General features: G+C 40.1%; 1 protein-coding gene across 2 annotated transcripts in view; it reads right to left on the bottom strand.

Annotated features, from left to right (window-relative positions):
- Positions 1–22,215, bottom strand: part of BORCS5 (BLOC-1 related complex subunit 5) — a 95,853-nt gene that overhangs the window by 6,441 nt on the left and 67,197 nt on the right. For both annotated transcript variants that reach the window (XM_080811373.1, XM_080811372.1), the window contains exon 3: positions 19,828–19,985. In XM_080811373.1, coding sequence (XP_080667499.1) covers positions 19,828–19,985 — 158 coding nt within the window. The remainder of the gene's footprint in view (positions 1–19,827; positions 19,986–22,215) is intronic.

Raw genomic sequence — 22,215 nt, 5'->3', positions numbered from 1 at the left:
AAACAAAGGTTCCAAGATAATTCAGTGGGGAAAGTAAAGTTTTTCAATAATTTGTGTTAGAACAACTAGATATCTATATGGAAAAAAACAAATCTGGACCCCTACACTTAAAGCCATACACAAAAATTACCATGAAATGGATCACAGTCCTAAACATAATAGCTAAAACTATAAAACCTCTAAAAAGAAAACAGGAGAATAACCTTTGCCATCTGGAGTAGGCAAAGAATCTTCATCAAAACTTAAAACTTTTCTTAGATACCATGAGGAAAATGAAAAGTCAAGCCACAGACCGAATGAAAATATTTACAATACATATATCTGATAATAGACATCCAGAATAAGTAAAGAATTATTACAACCCAATATTAAGAAAAAAATCCAGGGGCACCTGGGTGGCTTAGTTGGTTGACCATCTGACTCTTGATTTCTGCTCAGGTCATGATCTCAGGGTTTGAGATCGAGCCCTGCCTTGTCAGGCTTGGCACTCAGTGGGGAGTCTGAGATCCTCTCTCCCTCTGCCACTCCCCACTCCTGCCCTATGCTCACTCTCTTAAAAAATAAATCTTTGGAAAAAGAAAGAAAGAAAAAAAATTCAAATTTGGGATATTTTTAAGAGTACTGCCCTGGGGCTTCTGTCTCACTAAAACACTAACTGAGGGCGCCTGGGTGGCTCAGTCAGTTAAGCGGCTGTCTTCACCTCAGGTCATGATCCCAGGGGTCCTGGGATCAAGCCCCACATCAGGCTCCCTGCTCATCAGAGAGCCTGCTTCTCCCTTTCCCTCTGCCTGCTGGTCTGCCTACTTGTGCTCTCTATTTCTCTGTCAAATAAATAAATAAAATCTTTAAAACAAAAATAAATAAAACACTAAGTGATTTTCTAAGGGGAAAAAACAGGTTTTAAGATATTTAAAAGGAGAATTAAGACCCCCTCCAGGAAAGTAAGCCTCCAACTGATTATTTGAATATGAACTGAGTTTATTAAAAAGAAAGGTAGGGGAGAAGGGGTCAGTGAAGAATCCTCCAGGAGATCATCTGGACATGGAATCTGACCCTCTTAGGACAAAGAATTCAAAGTATATACAACTTGTCTGTATATACAACAAAGTATATAAAACTTGTCTGAGGACTGCACCTATGGGCACTATTAAGTAAACTGGACTACAGTTCAAGGGAAAAATTGGGGTGCCCTGCGGTCTAGGTTGAGCATGCAACTCTTGATCTCAGGGTTGTGAGTTTAAGCCCCACATTGGATGTAGAGATTACTTAAAATCTTAAAAAACAAAACAAAACAAACAAAAAAAAAAACAGGAACAAAAAGAGTGGCTAACCAAACAGTTGTGTCAATAGAACTCCCTTGCTGAAGTTCTGACAGTGTGGCAGGGAAAAAATTCTAGTCAGTTCTTAAATCACTCTGGAGGCTTCTAGCTCATGTCCAAGACTATCCTAAATCCCATTCCTTGTCTCTAAATATTTACTGCTGCCAAATGAGAAGTGGCTATTCATAACACTGCACATCAAACCTCAGCGAGACCTGTTTCATGGAAACTCCTGTCTTGACTGAGCTGGAGTGGCAGACTCCATTGCTTTCAGACCCACTGGTTTAAATTCTCAGTACTCCACTTCCCAAAGGTTTAGCCAGAGCTTTTTACCTCAGCTGTGAACTTACTGTTCAGACCCTCCAAACGACCAATGTAGATATCTGAAGGCATTCCTAAGCTCAAACTGAGTGAGAGTCACTCTGAGAGGACCAGCCTTCTATGGAAGCAACACAATAAACAAAAAATTAAGGTGAGGTTGAGTAATCATTCTAGATTCATAACAAACTACATACAGCTTTCAGATGAAGATAGTGGTGTCAGAACTGGGTCAAAATCCCGGGCCACAGCAACTTCTTTCAAGATATGCCTCCAAAGGCAAAGGAAATAAAAGTGAAGATGAACTTTTGGGACTTCATCAAGATCAAAAGCTTCTGCACAGCAAAGTAAACAGTCAACATAACAAAGAGGCAACTCACGGAATGGGAGAAGATATTCACAAATGACACTACAAAGGGCTGATATCCAAGATCTATAAAGAACTCCTCAAACTCAACACTCAGAAAAAACAGATAATCACGTCAAAGAATGGGCAGAAGACATGAACAGACACTTCTCCAAAGAAGACATACAAATGGCTAATAGACACATGAAAAAATGTTCATCATCATTAGCCATCAGGGACATTCAAATCAAAACCACATTGAGATACCACCTTATACCAGTTAGAATGGCCAAAATCAACAAGACAGGAAACAACAAGTGTTGGAGAAGATGTGGAGAAAGGGGAACCCTCTTACACTATTGGTGGGAATGCAAGTTGGTGCAGCCACTTTGGAAAACAGTGTGGAGATTCCTCAAGAAATTAAAAATAGAGCTACCCTATGACCCTGCAATTGCACTACTGGGTCTTTACCCCAAAGATACAGATGGAGTCAAAAGAAGGGCCATTTGTACCCTAATGTTCATAGCAGCAATGGCCACAGTTGCCAAACCGTAAAGAACCAAGATGCCCTTCAATGGATGAATGGATAAAGAAGGTGGTGCACATATACTATCAAGTATTATACCTCCATCAGAAAGGATGAATACCCAACCTTTGTATCCACATGGACAGGACTGGAAGAGATTATGCTGAGTGAAGTAAGTCAAGCAGAGAGTCAAGTATCATATGGTTTCACTTACTTGTGGAGCATAAGGAATAACACAGAGGACATGGGGAGATGGAGAGGAGAAGTGAGTTGGGGGAAATTGGAGGGGGAGACAAACCATGAGAGACTGTGGACTCTGAGAAACAAACTGAGGGTTTTGGAGGGGAAGTGTTGGGGTGATGGGTGAGCCTGGTGGTGGCTATTAAGGAGGGCACATATTGCATGGAGCACTGCGTGTGGTATATAAACAATGAATTTTGTAACACTGAAAATAAAATGGGAAAAAAAAGAGCTTACCAATAATAAAATAACTCCTGAATAAATATAAAATAAAGCATGGACAAAAAAAAAAAATCTTGGTTCTGCATATGACTGATTACCTTTGTAACTTTTTTTTTCTTTTAAAGTAATCTCCATGCCCACCATGGGGCTTCAACTCATAAGCCCAAGATCAAGAGTCTCAGGCTCTACTGAGCCAGCCAGGCACCCCTATCTTTGTGATTGAACCAGTCACTTAACCTGTTTGAGCCTTAGCTTCCTCACCCTTAAATTGGGCATAATGACAGTACCTATTTCAGAAGGCTGATGTGAAGAATAATGAGATAACTTGTACAAAAAGCCTATAATAGCCCCCAGAAAAACAGAGCACCATAAATTATAACATATATGTGAATTGAAATAGAAACTGTGTCTAAAAACCCCTTTTCATGACATATGGAAAAACAGGGTAAGCAATTTAGTAAAGGGGCGCCTGGGTGGCTCAGTGGGTTAACCCTCTGCCTTCAGCTCAGGTCATGATCCCAGGGTCCTGGGATCGAGCCCTGCATCGGGCTCTCTGCTCAGCAGGGAGCCTGATTCCCCCTCTCTCTTTGCCTGCCTCTCTGCCTACTTGTGATTTCTGTCAAATAAATAAATCTTTATTTAAAAAAAAAAGATTAAAAAAAAAGAAATTTAGTAAATAAGGGCAGGAAAAAAATATTTTGAGGTATCCAATAGACACAATATATCTTGTTGTAACAGTGGGAGAACTTACTGTTCCGCCTCATCACTCTCGTACATTAACTATCTTCAAGGCTTACACAATCACTCAGATGACAATTTACCATTGTGTTTTTTGCTGACTTGTTTTATTTTTGTTCCAAACTCTTGCTACTGAAAAACTTAAAACAGAGTCACATTACTCATCTTGTAGTTTTCTGACAGAAATATTTCACACTATATAATAACTAAAATCATTATTTACCTAAAAGTCCTTCCGTGTGTTTTTGATTTATATGTTCAGCCATGAGAATGAGTAACTCCTACCACTGTTTATGGTAAAATAAAAGGTATAATAAAAAAAAATAGGTGTATATGCATCTCTATATATTTAAAAAAAATATTTTGAGGGGCACCTGGGTGGCTCAGTGCGTTAAAGCCTCTGCCTTCGGCTCAGGTCATGATCCCAGGGTCCTGGGATCGAGCCCCGCATCGGGCTCTCTGCTCCGCGGGGAGCCTGCTTCATCCTCTCTCTCTGCCTGCCTCTCTGCTTACTTGTGATCTCCGTCTGTCAAATAAATAAATAAAATATTAAAAAAATTTTTTTTGAAAGCAAGCAGGAGAGCTTTAAAAAATGAAATCTTCTCCAACAGGAGTCCATTCCTTCAAAAATTTTGTTACATAAAAGTTCCTGATGGGGTTCCCTGGCCTGCTCATTTGGACTGTGCAACTCTTGGTCCTGGGTTATGGTTTCGAGCCCCACACTGGGTGTAGAAAAAATAAAATCTTTAAAAAAATTTCCTGATAAAATAAGCTTTGATCCTGGTTTTGCACAGGTCAGTCATCTTATGTAAAATATCGAGATGCTCAATGTAACTTCCTTTTCAAAGTAGGGGTAATCTTTTCAAAGTAGTGGTACATACTAAAAAGGCCTATAGTTTTAAGTTAGATGTATAATACAGTAAGAGCTTCAAAAGATACTGTACATCTTCTAAATTCTTAAAATCTTAATTGTAGATTATGTGCAAGAAGATCAAAAGTAGTTTAATGACTTTTTCACAGATCAGAAGAAAAGTTAGTGAATTGTGTACCACAGTTAACAAAATTCAAGTTTATATGATCAATAGACTCTTGTTTTCCCAGCTTTTAGTGACTTAAGTTTAAAAAAAAAAAAAAGTTTTAAAAGACTGCTTAAGGGTGGCCTGGATGGCTCAGTCAGTTAAGTGTCTGCCTTCAGCTCAGGTCATGATCGCAGGGTCCTGGGATGGAGACTTACATCAGCTCCCTGCTCAGTGAGGAGCCTGCTTCTTTCTTTCATTCCCACTTGTGCTCTCTCTTGCTATCTCTGTCTCTCAAATAAATAAAATAAAATCTTTAAAATATAAAGACTGCTTAAGAACTCAATGAGACATTAAAAAAAGTCATGTGTCTTTCCCACCCTTTAAAAGTACAGTTCAGTTTTTAAGGTAATGATGTCTCTCAGTTAACTTACATGTCAAGGTCAGCTTTTATTTGGTCTCAATAAATAGTTCACTTTCTTTGTGTTCATTCTACATTTAAGTTCCTGCTTCCCAAGGAGATCAATTTAGGACTATGGGGTTGGAAGCAGAGGCCATGAAGGGCTGAGGCAGCTAACCAAGGGCTGGTTGCCCCTCATCCCACATTCCAAATCTAGCCCCAGCTTTGTTCTTCCTTTGGACAGACATCCTTCTTTGGAAATGCTTCAGTGTTTTACAAAAAACTTCACCTTTCTATAAATTCTAAGTACCAAAACTACCAATCCCCCTGATTAGAGAGCGTTAGCATAGCCATATAAATCAGTACTGTTCCAAGGGCAGAATTTGCTGTTGCAAATTCATTTCTCCAAAGATAAACACATGGCCAAGAAGTACATGAAAAGATGTTCAACATCATTAGTCATCAGGGAATTGGAAATCAAAACCACAAAGAGATACTACTTCACACTCACTAAGATGGCGAAAATAAAATGGCAGACAATAGTGAGGATATGGAGAAGCTAAAACCCTCGGGCACTGCCAGGGGGGATGTAAAATGGTACACTGCTTCAAAAACAGTTTGGCAGTTTCTCCAAAAGTTCAATACAGAAGTACCAGAGACTCCAGCAATTTCACTCCTAGGTAAATGCCCAAGGCAACTACAACAGATGTGCATGCAAAAACTCGCACACAAAGGTTCACGGCAACATTGTTCAGACAAAAAGCAGAAATAACCCACATGTCCATCCGTGGATGAATGGATACACAAAATGTATATCCCTACAGTGGAATAGGATTGAGCCACAAAAAGGCAGGCAATACTTATCTAAGCGACAAGAGATGAGCCTCGAAAACAGTGCGTTAAGTGAAAAAAGCCAGACATAAAAGGCCACATATCTTACGATTCCGTGTATGAGATGTCCAGAACAGACAATCAGTAAAGACAGAAGGCAGACTAGCTGTTGGCAGGAAATAGGAGAATGAGGGATGGGGAGGGACCACTAGCTTACATGGGTGATGAAAATATTCTGAAATTAGACAGTGGCTTTACGTGAACAACTTTGTGAACATACTAATGACCACTGAACTGCACCACTACAATAGGGTGAGAGGTACCTTTAAGTCGAGCTCTCAGCAATCTCCCAGAACCTTCCTTGTTTGTTCTTAAACTGACCCCTTAATGGCACATTATTAATCTCGCTCCTGACTAGAGGCACCTTCTTCTTTTAATTTAAATAAAATTTAAATTTAAGTTTTTATTTAAATTCCAGTTAGTTAACATACAGTGTTACATTAGTTTCAGGCTTACAATATAGTGATTCAGCACTTACGTACAACATGGGGTGCTCACCCCAAGTGCCCTCCTTAGTCCCCATCACCCATTTAACCCATCCCTCCCACATCCCCTCTGATTACCATCAGTTTGTTCTCGATGTTAGGAGTTTGTTTCTTGCTTTGCCTTTTTCTCATCCCTGTCTTTACTCTTTTGTTTCGTTATTTAAATTCTACATGAGTGAAATCCCATGGTATTTGTCTTTCTCTGACTTATTTCACTTAACATAATACTCTCTAGCTCCATCCATGTTGTTGCAAATGGCATTTCATTGTTTTATTATGGCTGAGTAATATTCCATTATATATATACACCACATCTTCTTTATCCATTCATCAGTTGATGGACACTTGGGCTGTTTCCATAATTTGGCTGGTGTAGATAATGTTGCTATAAACGTCAGGGTGCATGTATCCCTATGAATTAATATCTTCACATTCTTTGGTAAATAACTAGCAGTGCGATTGCTAAGTCATAGCATAGCTCTGTTTTTCACTTTCTGAGGAACCTCCATGCCATTTTTCAGAGTGGCTGCCCCAGCCTGCATTCTCCTAACAGTGGAGGCACTTTCTTCTTAAGATCTTTCTTTTAATCTCAGGTCCTGGTGCTAGGGCTTAGTTGTTCTAGCTTTCGTCCATCAGTTACCACCTGATTTTGTCTTTGCCTCTCATGAGTAGCCGTCTCCACTTCAAAGAATTGAGTCGAGTGCCCCTTGCCACCAGTTTGGCCTGTTCTGACCAACCCTCCATCTTCTATCCCTACCACATCTTCACCACTTGTCCTCTACTGGGGATTCAGATTATGAAGGTTAGTGTGTGCTAGGCTGCCACAAAAACTTTTCTGGGCCAACTATGTGTTTTCTTGGATTTCTGACCCTCCTCCTGATCACCATTCCCACAGAGGATTCGGGAGCTCTCTGGGGCAATCTTCTCTCGGATGCCTCCCTCTTGCACAATGGACACAATGGGAAGATGTTTTCATTAATTACACCATGGCCTAAATGGCACCAATTACCACAAATTGGACACTTTAAAGCAATCCTGTTTCTGAACACAACAGTTCGCAGTGACAGCTTATAAAAGTAAACTTTCGCCATTTACTCTCATGCCATACCTTTGATCCGTAAATCAGACAAGAGAAACTCCTCTTTGGCAAATCTCAATCTACAAGATCTACCAAAATCAAAACCTGAAATGAAAATGAGCCCTTAGTGGGAAGCCCACATAGCAGGGACTGCCCGAGCCAGGCTGGGTTCCACATCTCCCGCTCACTGTCAACCACACCAAGGAATGATGGTTGGCCAGTGACATTTTCTTTTCCGCAATTAGTTCTACCTTGTCAAGTGAATTAAACTATGTGAAAACTGTAACTTGAAAGTTTTTCAAGTCACCATTTCCACCCATAAAGAACCCCCAAATCTGTTTATGTCAAAGTCAAATCCAACATCCCTAAGTCCGTTAGGAATAGGAACCTGCTCAGGTGAGCCTATGCTTGCAATTAGGAGCGTATCAGTCAAAATTGTGCACAGTTTCTACTTCCTTCTGGAATTACGTAAACCTTCCCGGGGTCCTTATTAGTCTGCCATTTCCTATTGCGAAAGGAACAAACAATGGGCAGACTGTCACCAATGTTTTCATTAATTACAACACAGGCTGAACAGCATTGATTACCACATAATGGACATTTTGAAGTGACCCTGTTTCCTTTTTTCAAACAATGTATCTAAATGTCTCCTAAAAGAAACACGTTTTATTTGGGCCTTTAAGAGAATTAAGACATGTCAGGACCTCAGGAATTTGAAGTGCATCACTTTGTTCCAATAGTATTTTATAAAGCGACCAAATTCCCCTAATGCCTTCTTACCCTCTGCGTTAGGCCTAGGAGGGTAGGTAGGAGAGAAATCTCAAAGCCTTTAGGCAGTTTCCAACGGTAAGCAGGAGAAAGTCTGGCTGATTACCCCTTCCCTTCCCATCCCTCAGAAAAGGGCTAGTGAGGGCCTCTGAAAGGCAGCAAGTGAAGAAAAAAAAGATCAGGGTAAAAATAAAAGTTCAGGGCAGAAATCCCGCTTCTCCCTCCCCTTGGGAAAGCCTTCCCTGTAGGCTACACGAGATAGTAGTTCGGGCACACAGACACACTGCCTCCTGGAGAAGTCTCTGTTCTGCTTCCTCTCTAGTTAGAGTCGCTTCCTGCAGTCCCAGAGTGGGAGTGGGTGGAGCATGAAGCCCCTCAGCACAGGTCTCATTTCCAGCTTCCCTGCTTGTACCTCCCCCTGTCATCTCTATTACCTGTACCCCCAGATCCCAGGAAAAGGCCTTCTTCTCAAAAGAGAAAGTGTGGAAAGTTAGCCGCAAGAAGGCAGAGTGGCATTTTAAATTTGTAAATATGGGGTCTTCAGGGTTTTGTTTTGTTTTTTAAAGTGTGGCTGCACCTTGTCAGGATTGCTTTTGAAATGTAAAAGTATATAACGAAATTATGAATACTTTAAAGGAATCCTGGGTTAGGGAAAGTGTATGAGCACTGCACATGAACAATGAGAGGTGGTGGGAAGTCAAGGTATTAGACAAGGAATGGAAGAGAAAGAAAGTAGAACAGTAGAAAAAGCATGGATCTTAGATCTGGGTTTGAGTCCCAGCTCTACCATTTCACAGCTGGGTCACCCTGAACGGTTTAACTTTCAGGTCTTTGAACCTCAGTTTCTTTTTCTGTCCAAGGTAGATGACAGGGCACATAAAATGCCCCTTCCACACCCGGTACACGGTCCGCATGTAAAAAGTGACAGCTGCATTGTTAGGACTACTATTACTACTATGTCAAGAAAGAATCTGGGGAAGTTGTGCTGGTAGATGGAGCGGGTGGATGGTGAAGAAAATCTGGGAGCCATGTCACTAACCCCGACTCCCCTTCCCAGTGTCCAGGACTAAAGGAAAATAAAGGTAAGTTTGTATAAACCTAAGTGACACAGGTAAGTCTGTATAAACCTAAGTGACACAGTCAATATTTAAAAGCTGAGCTGAGGGGACTAAAACAATGTCAAATTGGGTCATGTGCTAATTTCATGTACGCACCCCAACCGTCCATGAACACAGTCCCTTTTTTGATTCAGAGTAGAGAACAGACCTTCCGGTGGTGTGGAAATAAATATTTTACTGTCAAAATTCTCTACCCAATACCTGAAGAAAGAATGTGAGAATACGAACGTACTAAATTGGCACAGCTCAGCAGATGCCACGGGGCGTGTCCCTAAACACTATGCTGAATGACTTCCGGGACAGGTGAGGGCCACAGCATTACCCATGCAGAAGGCCGAGGTGACAGCTCAGCTTAATACACACATTCATCCAGCAGACACCACCTGAGCACGAGCACGAGGGGAGGAATGAGGCAGGAGAGCCCTTCTGACCAGGGGAAACCAGGAGTGCTGCATGCACAGGCCATTGGCATATACTGATGGAATTGCCAGATCCACTCGGTGGGGATGGGGAGCGGACTCTAGCAGAAGGGAAGACGGGAGAAGACACAGAGCAACAGTAGAGATCAGAGGGCAGTGGGAATGTGGTGGACGTGGGAAAATACGATTGGGATTGCTCTGAGATGGAAAGGCAGAGGAGGGAGTGCTCACTGGGAGACTCTAGGTCTTGGCAAGGATGAAGAGAGGATGGCTGACAGGCCTTAGGGTTAAGGAGAGATCATTCCTGATATTGTGCCACTCACACTCATACTTCTACAGAGTTGCATCACTTCCTGGTTTTGCTGCATTTGAGATAAGGGTCTTTCACTCCCTAAAATAATCCTTTCATTTACATAGCTCCCGTGGTCCTGGTGGTCCTGCGGAGTACCTTCCTGTTCATGATCCCACCTGCCCTAGGTTGCAGGGTGGGGTCACTGTAACTTTCTATGGGAGCAATTTCTAGTGGTTTGATGTGACCTTGGACAAGCAGCAGGCTCTCTAGTCATGTGTAGCATGAACTGTGGGTAATGCCAGGATAGCATCTAAAGGCTTACGATATTAAAATATAGTTTGTCGGGGCACCCAGGTATCTCAGTCAGTTAAGCATCCAACTCTTGATTTCAGTTCAGGTCATGATCTCAAGGTCATGAGACTGAGCCCCAGTTGGGCTCTGTGCTGTGGGGAGTCTACTTCTCTCCCTCTCCCTCCCTCTGGCCCTAACCCTTGGTCACACTTGTGCTCGCTCTCAAACATAAATAAACAAATCTTTAAAATATAGTTTATCAATATGGGCAGAAAAAAGTTAACTGTTGCCTCAAGCTCTAAGAACACATCCTGGAAACATCCTTTGGGAATCGTTGAAAGATTTAGTATAGATTTAGAATTTAGTAAAGATTTAGAATCACTGAAAGAATTAGTGATATTTTAAAAATATGGATCTGCAAGTATTCTTCCAACTAACAACAGATGATAGCCAGTAAGTCTCCAATTCAGAACATCCAGGTAAGTATGACAGCAGGTTGTTAATAAGGACAAGAATTTTGGGTATTGTCTAAAAATTTGATAAATTTTAGGTATAGACAGAGTTTTGAGGAAGAGTCTCCTGGCTCACTCTGTACTAGCTAGGAGATCTTATCTTACAAGTTCCTTTCTAGAAAGATGTTCATGGCCCACCCTACCTATAATTTCCATACCACTGACATTTCAAATCCCTTTTCTTGCCTTATATTTTCATTCTCAGCACTTATCTTACACACTTTTTAAAAAAACATTTTTTTACCTTTATTGTCTGTTTCCCCAGACACATAAGGTTCTATGAGGAAAGAATTCTATTTTGTTCAGTGATATATCGTCAACACCTAAAACAGAGCCTGGCAAAGAGCTGAATGAGTTCATAAGTGAAGCAGACATGTAAAGGCACATGCATACAAAGTTCTGAAAGGGATGTTCTTATCTCAGTGAGTCAAAATTCTGCACCCAGGGAGACAGAACCCTAATAAGACTCATACATCACAGGGGAAAAAAAAAGAGTGGAGGTATTCCAAGTTGGGGGGAAAAAATGTATGTTCAAAATAGACATATGTAAAGTACAGAAAATAGAACAAAGCAGGCTAAAAACAAATACCACCAATCATCGCATCATTAACGGGCAACCACAACTAACGATCATGTTTCCTTTGAATCTTTCTTTAAAAAGATACTTAACATAGCTGAAATCATATTGACTGTATAATGCTGTGTTCTGATTTTTCACTTAATGTGAAAAGCTGAAGTGTTCTCATAGTATCAACTGGTTTTCACTGACAGGACTTATATCAAGTGAAATTTATCATAAAATTTTGCTCTTCTGAATCTCAAAGTTGGGCTACAGCTGCATTTTAGGAATATAAGCTGAAAGATGATACAGATGTTCAAAGTATAGCTCAAAATGTAATATAGCCCCGGGCATGCATATAAACGATCTTTCCCAGCCTCCTTTGGAGTTAGCTGCGGCCAGGTGGTTGAGTTCCAGCCACAATGATGTGTGATACTTACAGAATCTTCCCATCTGTGTTATTCCATTTTCTTTCCTCTTCTGCCAACCTGGGGCTATCAGGACATGGTCTTTGGTTAGGTATGGTGGAGCCATAAGATGGGAGGAGCCTAAATCCCTGAACTCAAGAGAGGAGAGTCACCAGCTACTATCCAGAATCATCCAGAAACAGAACTAGATTTCTGTTGCATTTGAGCCATTACAAATTTCTTCATCTATTTATAGCTGCAATCTAGCCTACCCTACCCTACCTAACACAACCTTCAAACCTTTATTTTCCCTAAGAATAAAGAAGCTTCTCAGGCACTATGATAAAGACGGTGAAGTAATTGAAGAATGTATTATGTTCTTCATTTAAGAAACATTTATTAAATGTTTACCACATGCCAGGCATTGTTTCAAGCATTGCAGCAACATTTGCATTTGCTAAAATTCCTTATTTTTCTTCACTGAAAGATATAGATACAGGACAGGAAATAGCTTTTCCCAGCCCTACTTCCAGTTTTCTAGCCCATATGCCCTTATTGCTGCTTACCCTCTAGCTTACAGACTGCAGCTACTCTTGAATTCCACAAGCAGCTAAAGGGGCCTCTACCACTGTCCACTCCGGCAGACTGGAAATGACCTACGACGGGATGGAGAGGGACAGGGGCTCTAGTAGCTGGCTCATGCGGCTAGTACTAGAAAAGCTGGCAGCTCCAGCTGTCTAGGGGCATGTCTAGGGCAAGCAAACTAGGGGGGAAAATAGGGCTGCTGTTCACACATGCTCATATGTCAGTATCCAGAATTAGAATGGAGTTAAATCTTGGAGCAGTCAAAGAACTAGGTTTTGCCCCTGCCTCGCCAAAAAATACAAGCCTACATTTCCAAAGGCAAGTAATAAACTAGATTGGGCCTTCTTCCAGGATTTCAGCCTTTTGGCAGGACAGTGTTGGTGTAAAGGAAGTGTGGGGCCAGGCCCAAGGAAGTACTGTACGGTGTACCTTACAGCCAGACAAACCAGAGTAAGCCCAATCCCCCATCTGCATTTCCTGCCACCCGAGGGACCAGTTGTATTTCTTACCAAAAAGAAAGGTTGCCCAAAGGACAGGAATGGGGGAGAACTATAATTATATTGTAAGGTCTCAACCTGAAATTTACAACAAAGTAACTTGTAAAATAGAAAGGCAACACAAAATTTTCTTTTAAAAACCCCAGTACATTAGCAAAAAGAAGCCCAACATCTTAATGATCTTGTCAAAATTTGTAGTTTTAAGTAAACACTCCCAATCCATTTTATAATTTGAGGTCAAGCAAACAGAAAACAGTGTGAGGGTATGTTTAAAAGCAGCAACAGGAATCTAACAAGGCTGAAATTTAAAGGAGATTCAGTTCAAGGTGTAAAGAACAGCCTCACCCGGCCAGTGATCCACATGAAGGAGCTCACAATGAATGCTAATGCCTCCTCAGATACCGATTCTTGGTGTAACACTGTAAGTGACTCATTTAACTTTGACCAATCTCTTTCCCAGCCCCATGGGAGGAAGCATGGTACAGGAAGTCAGGGCAAATACTTGGAAAACTGCTCCAGCTAGGTCTTAAAGATTCCAGTACTGCCAACAGAAAGAACCCCCTGCCCAGCTCTATGTGCTGGCCCATGCCTGGGAGCTCACTTCTTCAAACACCAGTTGAGTGTCTATTGCATGAAAAAGGAATAACTAAAATAAAAATGAAAGATTCCAAAGAAGTAGAATGTAAGTAGTATGGTAATATAGGAAAGAGAGCTGGTGATCTTCTATCATATCTTAGCATTTTAGCTAGAATAAAAATCTTGTGCAAATCCCAAAGAAACTCAAGGACGTTGTTTTCTTTATCCGTGCAATGAAACGGTTGCATCAGAGAAACTGGAGGGTCTCATTGTAATCTCATGTAATCACGTGGCTTCCTCAGAACCAAAACTCTTTCTTACACCTGTTCATCTGAACCTCCATTCAATGCTTTGTATTGGTTTATGCTAGCCAGAATAGTATGCTTATCAGCACATCTAAAAATGAAAACCACAGACTACCAGAATCACACCATGAATTTAGTCTCAAGGCCTTTGAGCCAGCACACAGTAACAGTAACGAAATAAACCTAGTGCTTTCATCTTAGTTCACAAGTATTCCAATCTAGGAACATACTTACCCACTGACAGCAACTACAGCAAGGCAGAAACATGATCCAGGTCAGTGACAAGAGTTGCTCCAAATGTCTTAACTACGTCTTCCTGGGACTGTGTATTTGCCACCTGTCCTCTCCCAAATCCCCTGCCCCTGGGGAAGGCACCCTCACTAGGAAGATGTATGTTCCTTTCACTTTTCAGATAACCCAAATTTCAATGGCTGATGTGACCTAAAACTGAAAATATCTGCCTGCCAACTTGAACCTTAACTAGAAAGAATGTGATATCACAGGAAAAAAAAAATCACTGAAATGACAAGAATCATGTGTCCGCTGCCTAGAAGCCAAGGACTAATCATTCACTGCCATCTAGTTTCACGTTTCTCACGACCCGTGTTCCCAGGCACTGGCTTGTTACTCACAAAGCGTAATAAACAATTAACTACAAAAAATTACACATATCACATATCCGTAGCATGAAAGAAATACAGGGCTTGAGAGAAACCAGAGAAACCAAAACTTGAGTTTTGCCTCTACTTAGTTTTTTATTACACTTGGGTTGTTGAAAGTACAGCTTAAAAGAAGCCAATATTCAGACTGCTACTTGTATCAAGAAACTACATATAGGCCAATTCATAGCATTAGGGTTAGGCTTTTCTCCTTAGCCATTATTTATGTTAAAAACAACTGACAAGAGCCAACACTATGGTGTTTACCATATGGAAACAAAGTCCTAAGTACTTCCCAGAGAGTAACTCATTTACGCTTACTAAAATCTTTCTGAGGCGGATACCGTTCTTACTCTATTTAACAGAAGAAGAAACTGAGGCTCAGAAGAACTGAGTTACTTGTTCAAGGTCACAAAGCTAGTCAGAAGCAGTGCCAGGATTTGAACTGAGGCAACGAGGCTCTGGAGCTTACATGCAGAACTGCTATGCAGAAGCACCCACACATATAAGACATACATGTTATCCCTTCCTTAGCTGAGCCCTCCGTGCTTCCCAGTGCTCAAAACTGTACTCCTACCCAATGGTCACTCTCAACGAATGACTCCTCTCCTCAGAGAGAATATCTACACTCCTCGGGGGTGGCAGATCTATGCCAGTTACCCTCTTTTTATAAACTTGTCCAATTCTCCTTGTTCTCTCAAAACAAATGCCGTAGGGTTCTAAATCCCACTCTTTCTTGCTGCCTCAGGGATGCTACTCTAAGACCCTTTCTATATTTCATCTTCGATCTCTTCTCTTCTGTCTCTTCCCTGTCAACCTGTGAACATGTTCAAGCATACCACCTGCAAAACAAAACAAAACAAAACACCAAACCCTCCTTTGATCTTCATCCACTTTTAATTCCATAATTTTGGCCACTACCTCACTCCACGACCCTGGATTACTTGCTTACCCTCTCTACTAGGCTTCAATTTCTGCATGTAAATAATGAGGGCACTGGACCAGAAGGTCTCTAAAGTCCTTTGAATTCCAATGTTCCATGGTTCTTAATGCAGAGTAGAATTTTTTGAACAAGTTTAGTTTCTTCACTGTCCCCTGAAGCCTCAAAGTTAATTTTCTTCTAAGACTGCCAAGGTGTTTCTGTAGCCAGCAGTGCCCCCGCCCCTCTCCCACTCATTTGCCCTTTGACTTTCCTTTAAGAGTTAGCTTCAGCCTCACCTGCTCCAGGACATCCTGATCTTTAACTCTTACAGCACCTCAGTTAGGGAGCACAATGGAGCACTCTCCATTAATAGTGCCGTATCTTTCACGTATCTTTCCTGCGTCATCTTTGTTCCCTCACTTAGACTAAGCTCTCAGCTAGCAGGCACTCTGTCACATTTTTCTGTAACTCCTCACACTGAGTAGGTCTGCAACAGTTGCTCAGTGATGCTGGTCAGCTGACTGAGGGGTCCCCCAGGAGCCACTAAGGAAACTGGTGGTCAGTGTGAATTACAAGGCTCTCTGGGAAGGAAGACTACCTCGAGCTACTCCTCTCAGACACATGGATTTGTAAAACCCAGATTTTAATTCAAGAGCATCATCCAAATTTAGGAACAGGAAAGCTTAGTTAACTCCCTGATTTTTTTTTTTATCTGAATCAGAACAGTAACAGCCATGTTTCCCTTTGATCCAAACTTAAAGTGACTGCAGGCCTGTAACTTTATGAGTCTCTGGCTGATCCAGGTTCTACACTTCCACTAATACATATTCTCCAAGGTTATTAAGTTCCTTACTTTTCAACACATACAGCATTATGTTACTTCCTCATGCTTGCAACCAAATTTCCAGGAAACATCTGGAAAATTATTAAAGAGTTGGTGTTATATCAAAACTACATCCTCTGCTTTATTCATTTGGAAGTGACTAATTTCAACCCTGAGGTTAGAAGTGAGTACAGATGGATGTGTATGTTTTAGGAGTCTGCTAGCACTTACCAACAGAGATGCCAAGTCACTAATGAAAACCCTAAACAGTGTTCACTCCTTCACCTTCAGAGAACTACCGAGCTACCACATACTGCGAGTTGTGTTCTCTGTTCTGTAACAATCCTGGGTAACTACTGACCACTCAAAGTGAACCCCAAAGTTTCTCAAACAATTTTAAACTCAGTTTGTTTTAAATGAATGCTCTAGAACACTGGTTCTCAACCCTGGTTACATGTTAGAATCACCTAGAGCACCTTCATAAATACCAAGGCCTAGCTCCCTCCCTTCCCTACTCACCGCCCTTCAAAGATTTGTGTCTAACTGGTTTAGAGTGAGACCTACACATCAGCTACTTCTTAAAAGCACTTTGGCTATACTGATAAATTAAGGTATTATTATTTTAGGTATGACAACAGAATTACGGCTGGGTTTTGGAAAAGGCTTTCTTAGTGGAAAAACTGGTAAAATTCAAATAAGGTCTCCGCTTAGTTGATAGTGTGGTACTGCTATTAATTTCCCAATTTTGATCATTGTACTAAGGGTCTGTAAAATGCTCACTTTAGAGGAAGCTGTGTGAGGGGTATAGAGGAACTCTCTAAATTATTTTTATGACTTTTCTCTAAGTATGAAACTAATAAAGATTTTGAAAAGTTTTTTAAAGAGTCCTTTACCTTTAAAGATAAATACTTTGGGGTGTCTGGGTGGCTCAGTTGGTTAAGCCTAAGTGTCCAACTCTTGATTTGGCTTAGGTCATGATCTCACTGTCATGAGATTGAGCCCCGCACGGAACCTGCTTAAGATTCTCTCTCTCCCTCTCCTCCGCGCCCCCATGCTGCCTGTACTTTCTCTCTCTTAAGAAAGATACATATTTAAGTATTTATGAATGAAATTATATGCCTGAGATTTACTGCAAAATAGATCAGTTGGAGAGGTGGCAGGGAGTGAGTGGGGGTATAAACAAAATAGGACCTTACACAAATTGATGCCTGCAGTGAGCAGCCGAGCAATGAGTATGGGAAGGTTCCCAATATTTGTCTACTTCACTGTGTGTGTGCATAAAATTTTCCATCCTAAATACTGGAGGCAGAAATTCCCAGGTGATTCTAACACACATTCAGGGCCAAGAAATACTGCTTGAGAGTCTTGGAAATGAGGTATAATGAGGAGCTCTACCTAGTATGACAATCTACAAAATACCCGGCTCTTTGATGTTGAGCTAGTCGTTTAGTCTTTCTGTCTTACACTTTCCTAAACTACAAAACAACAGAAATAGACTAAAGGACCTTTCAAAAAGATGAGAACCATTATGACATAGATTTACTGTTCTAAAATCTTCTACGAGTTAACATCATAGTTAATTTCTAGCACAATAATAAAAAATGGGAAGGTCTTGTGTCTGCAAAAGCAGTTCCCAAAGAATGTTCTTAAAAAACACTTCTTCTATAAGAAATTGCCTAGGATAAGGGTTCTGGGATCAAATAAGTTTGAAAAACACCAGTTTTATTTCCTGTAAGATTCCTAAGAACTTTTAATAAGATTAACACACATCGTGACTTTCCAAGGGTGGTGATGGAATATGCAAAAAGTCTGACCTTCTTCACATGGTACTAGTTCTGTAGAATTGATTTTGGAAAACAGTGCTCTAGACAAGTGGTTCCCAAATCTCAGGTAATGGAGAATGGATTTGGTATCATTTGGTAAGCTTATTAAAATAATGATTCATAGACCACATCCTAGAACTACTGGCAGGAAAGGAAAACTCAGTCTTTTTTTTTTTTTTTTAAAGATTTTATTTATTTATTTGACACAGAGAGAGAGAGAGATCACAAGTAGGCAGAGAGGCAGGCAGAGAGAGTGGGGGAAGCAGGCTCCCCACTGAGCAGAGAGCCCGATGCGGGGCTCGATCTCAGGACCCTGAGATCATGACCTGAGCCGAAGGCAGAGGCTTAACCCCCTGAGCCACTCAGGCGCCCTGGAAAACTCAGTCTTTAAACAAGTGAAAAACTCAAGAGATTCTGATACACAGTCACATTTGAGATTTAAATTTCTATAAATCATAATACAGTAAAATAAGCTTATAATATTTAAAAGGCCATAATAATGCCAACCACTACGAAAATATGAAATGACAATTTGGAATCCTCCCCCAAATAAAAGAAGTTAAGCCATGAGAGAAGCATATATGTATATATTTTATGAAAGGTAAGTAGTAAAATATTGGAGGTGTTGGCAAATTCAAATCAATATACCCAGTGACAACTCTGTAATTATCTTAAGGATTTACTACATTTATTACTAATTGTTAATGAAAATTTGCAGTAATTCTCAACTCTCTGTGTATTTCCTCCTATCTGTCTTCTTCTCAAGACTGAGTCAATGACCAGGACTATTTTGTTAAATAACTCCAGGAGTTGCCATTAACATATAACAGAGCTCCTGACCTTTTCTTTATATGATACTACTTCGAGGTATCAGGAATCTCAATCCAATCTCTTCTTTCCTGAAAACTTCGGAAAATGTTTGTACTACACCTTAGTGCTCACAGAGCTGTGCCATGCAGCAGCCCAGTCAATGATATATTTCAGTGTTTAACAGAAGTACCTTATTATTCTCAATAATTACTAAACATCTGTACCATGCACTTTAGTTTTCTAAGTACTTTCACAGGAATTATCTTGCTCCTTCCCTCACAAAAACCTTGTGGATTGAATAGGCCTAAATGATTCCATTCAACCAATAAAAATCACTGAGCATTTCATAGGTTCATACTCTGAAAAAGTAACTGAAAGAGATATCAAGGCTCCTGCTCTCAAACAACTGATACCCTATTGGAAAACAAAATATAAATGACATACAGGAAACAGCTAAAGTCAATTCAAAGATAAAATGTTGGCTAGAGTGGATTAGAATGGCAGGATTTTACATACTAATAGTAGCTAACACTTACTGAGCAATTTAATCTTCGTTCAACCCTTGGGATAGGTTACCACTCTTTTTCAGATGAGAAATCTAGGACCAGGAGAACTTAAGTAACTTAACCAAGCAAGTAAGTGGTGAACCAGGATTCAAATTCCAGATTTGTCCAGCTCCACGGACTACTCCTTTTCATCATTACATTTAATGCTAGGAAAGACAATCTATCTAAAGCAACGGGGACAAATGTCAAGACTAAATCAGAAAATGACCATTTCCCATAAAGCTTGGATCACTGGCTCTACTGTCCAGTACAGAGTTGTGAGTCGGAGGAAATCACAATAATGAGCCGGTGATGTTATTTTCCCACAGTACATTACCTCTTTGATTCGTTTAACCAAAGCATTCTGATCAAAGGCAACGGCCTCTGCACACTGATGAAGATGATCCTGATATCGGAGGCAGAGCTGTAACACCTGCTGAGAATCCAGTTTCTCCAATTTGGTATTTGTTGGGGAAGTCTGGCCACTCAATAGCCCTTCAAACAGAAAATAAAAAATGAAATGAAATGGAAGTTACTATTAATAAATTTGTTTTATAAGTAACTTAATAAGGTCACTGAAGATGGGGTAGGAGACTAAAATTTAATCTTGCATCTTTTGTTACATGCTAATGACAGTCATAGAAACCATCACTGAGGGAGCATCTCTTATATACCAAGCACTAGGCAAAGTGTTTCATATGCATTATTTTCATAATCACAATTGCCCTAGAAAGTAAGGTATTATTAATCCCATTTCATAGATAAACTCAAGACACACAGAGATGAAGATTAAAAAAAAAAAAAAGTCACATAGCATAGTATAGTCATAGTAAGTGGTTTCTCTAGAATATAGCTCCTGACCATTAGAAACTATTTCAATGTATCAGGAATATAAATCCCTACTTGAATGAAAACTTTGGAAGATGTTTTAATACATCTTTTAATAATACAATGATCATCTGACTTTAAAACAAAGGCTGCAGCCAGAGACAAAGAAAGGCATTACATAATAATAAAGGGATCAATCCGTTAAGAGGCTATAACAATTACAAATATTGATGCACCCAACACTGGAGCACCTAAATACATGAAACAAATACTAACAGATATAAAGGAAGAAACTGAACAGTAGGGGACTTTAATATCACACTTATATCAATGGATAAATCAGACAGAATTAGATAAATTAGACAGAAAATCAATAAGGAAACAATGGCTTTGAACAACACATTACATCAGATGGACCTAACAAACATTCCATCCAAAGATGGCTGAATATGCATTCTTTTTTCTTTTTCTTGAAGATTTATTTATTGATTGATTGAGAGAGAGAGAACACAAGCAGGAGGGAGGGGCAGAGGGAGAGGGACAAGCAGACACCACGCTGAGCAAGGAGCCTGACACAGGACTTGATTCCAGGACCCTGGGATCATGACTTGAGCTGAAGGCAGACGCTTAACCAATTGAGCCACCCAGGCGCCCCAGAATACACATTCTTTTTAGGGGTATATGAAACATTCTCCAGGACAGACCACACATTAGGCTGCAAGACAAGTCTTAATAAATCTAAGAAGACTGAAATAATATCCAGCATCTTTTCCAATTACAATGCCTTGAAACTAGAAATCAATTACATGGAAAAAAAAAATGGAGGGACACCTGGTAGCTTGGTCTGTTAAAAGTCTGCCTTCAGCTCAAGTCATGATCCCTGGGTACTACGATCAAGTCCTGAATCAGGCTCCTTGCTCAGCAGGGAACCTGCTTTTCCCTCTGCCTGCTGCTCCCCCTGCTCGTGCATTCTGTCTCTGACAAATGAATAAAACCTTAAAAAAAAAAAACTATTAAAAAAAAGAACTAGAAAAAATACAAACACATGGAGGCTAAACAACATGCCACTAAATAGCCAATGAGTCAATAAATAAATCAAAGAGGAAGTAAAAAAATACATGGAGACAAATAAAATGAAATGGTCCAAAATCTTTGTGACACAGCAAAAGCAGTTCTAAGACAGAAGCTCTTAGTGATACAGGCCTACTTCAAAACACAAGACAAATCTCAAATAAAAAATCTAACCTGACACTTAAGAAACTAGAAAAAAAAAGAATGACAAAGCCCAAAGTTAGTAAAAGGAAGCAAATAATAAAGATAAGAGTGGAAATAAATTGAGACTAAAAAACAAGACAAGATCAATGAAGCCAAGAGCTGGTTCTTTAAAAAGATAAATAAAATTGATAAACATCTGGCCAGACTCATCAAGGAAAAAAAAAAGAGAGAGAGAAGACTCAAAATCAGAAATGGAGGAGAAGAAATAATAACTGACATCACAGGATACAAAGAATTATAAGAGACTACTATGAAAACTTATATGCCAACAAATTGGAAAACCTAGAAGAAATGGATAAATTCCTAGAAACATACCATCTTCCAAAACCGAGTAAGGAAGAATAGAAAATTTGAACAAACCAATTACTAGTTATAAAATTGAATCAGTAATAAAAACAACAACAACAATAACAAACTCCTTTCAAACCAAAGTCCAGGACCAGATGGCTTCACAGATGAATTATAGCAAGCATTTTAAAAAGAGTGAAAGACTATTCTTCTCAAACTATTTCAAAAAACAGAAGAGGAAGGAAAACTTATAAATTCATTCTTCCAGGCCAGCATTACCATTACCAAAACCAAAGACAGTATAAAAAAACAAAAACACAGGCCAATATCCCTG

This window comes from Martes martes, assembly GCF_963455335.1.
Source record: "Martes martes genome assembly, chromosome: 8".
NCBI classification, from domain to species: Eukaryota; Metazoa; Chordata; class Mammalia; order Carnivora; family Mustelidae; genus Martes; species Martes martes.
The sequence above is the reverse complement of the archived record's forward strand: the minus strand, read 5'-3'. Positions and strand labels throughout refer to the sequence as shown.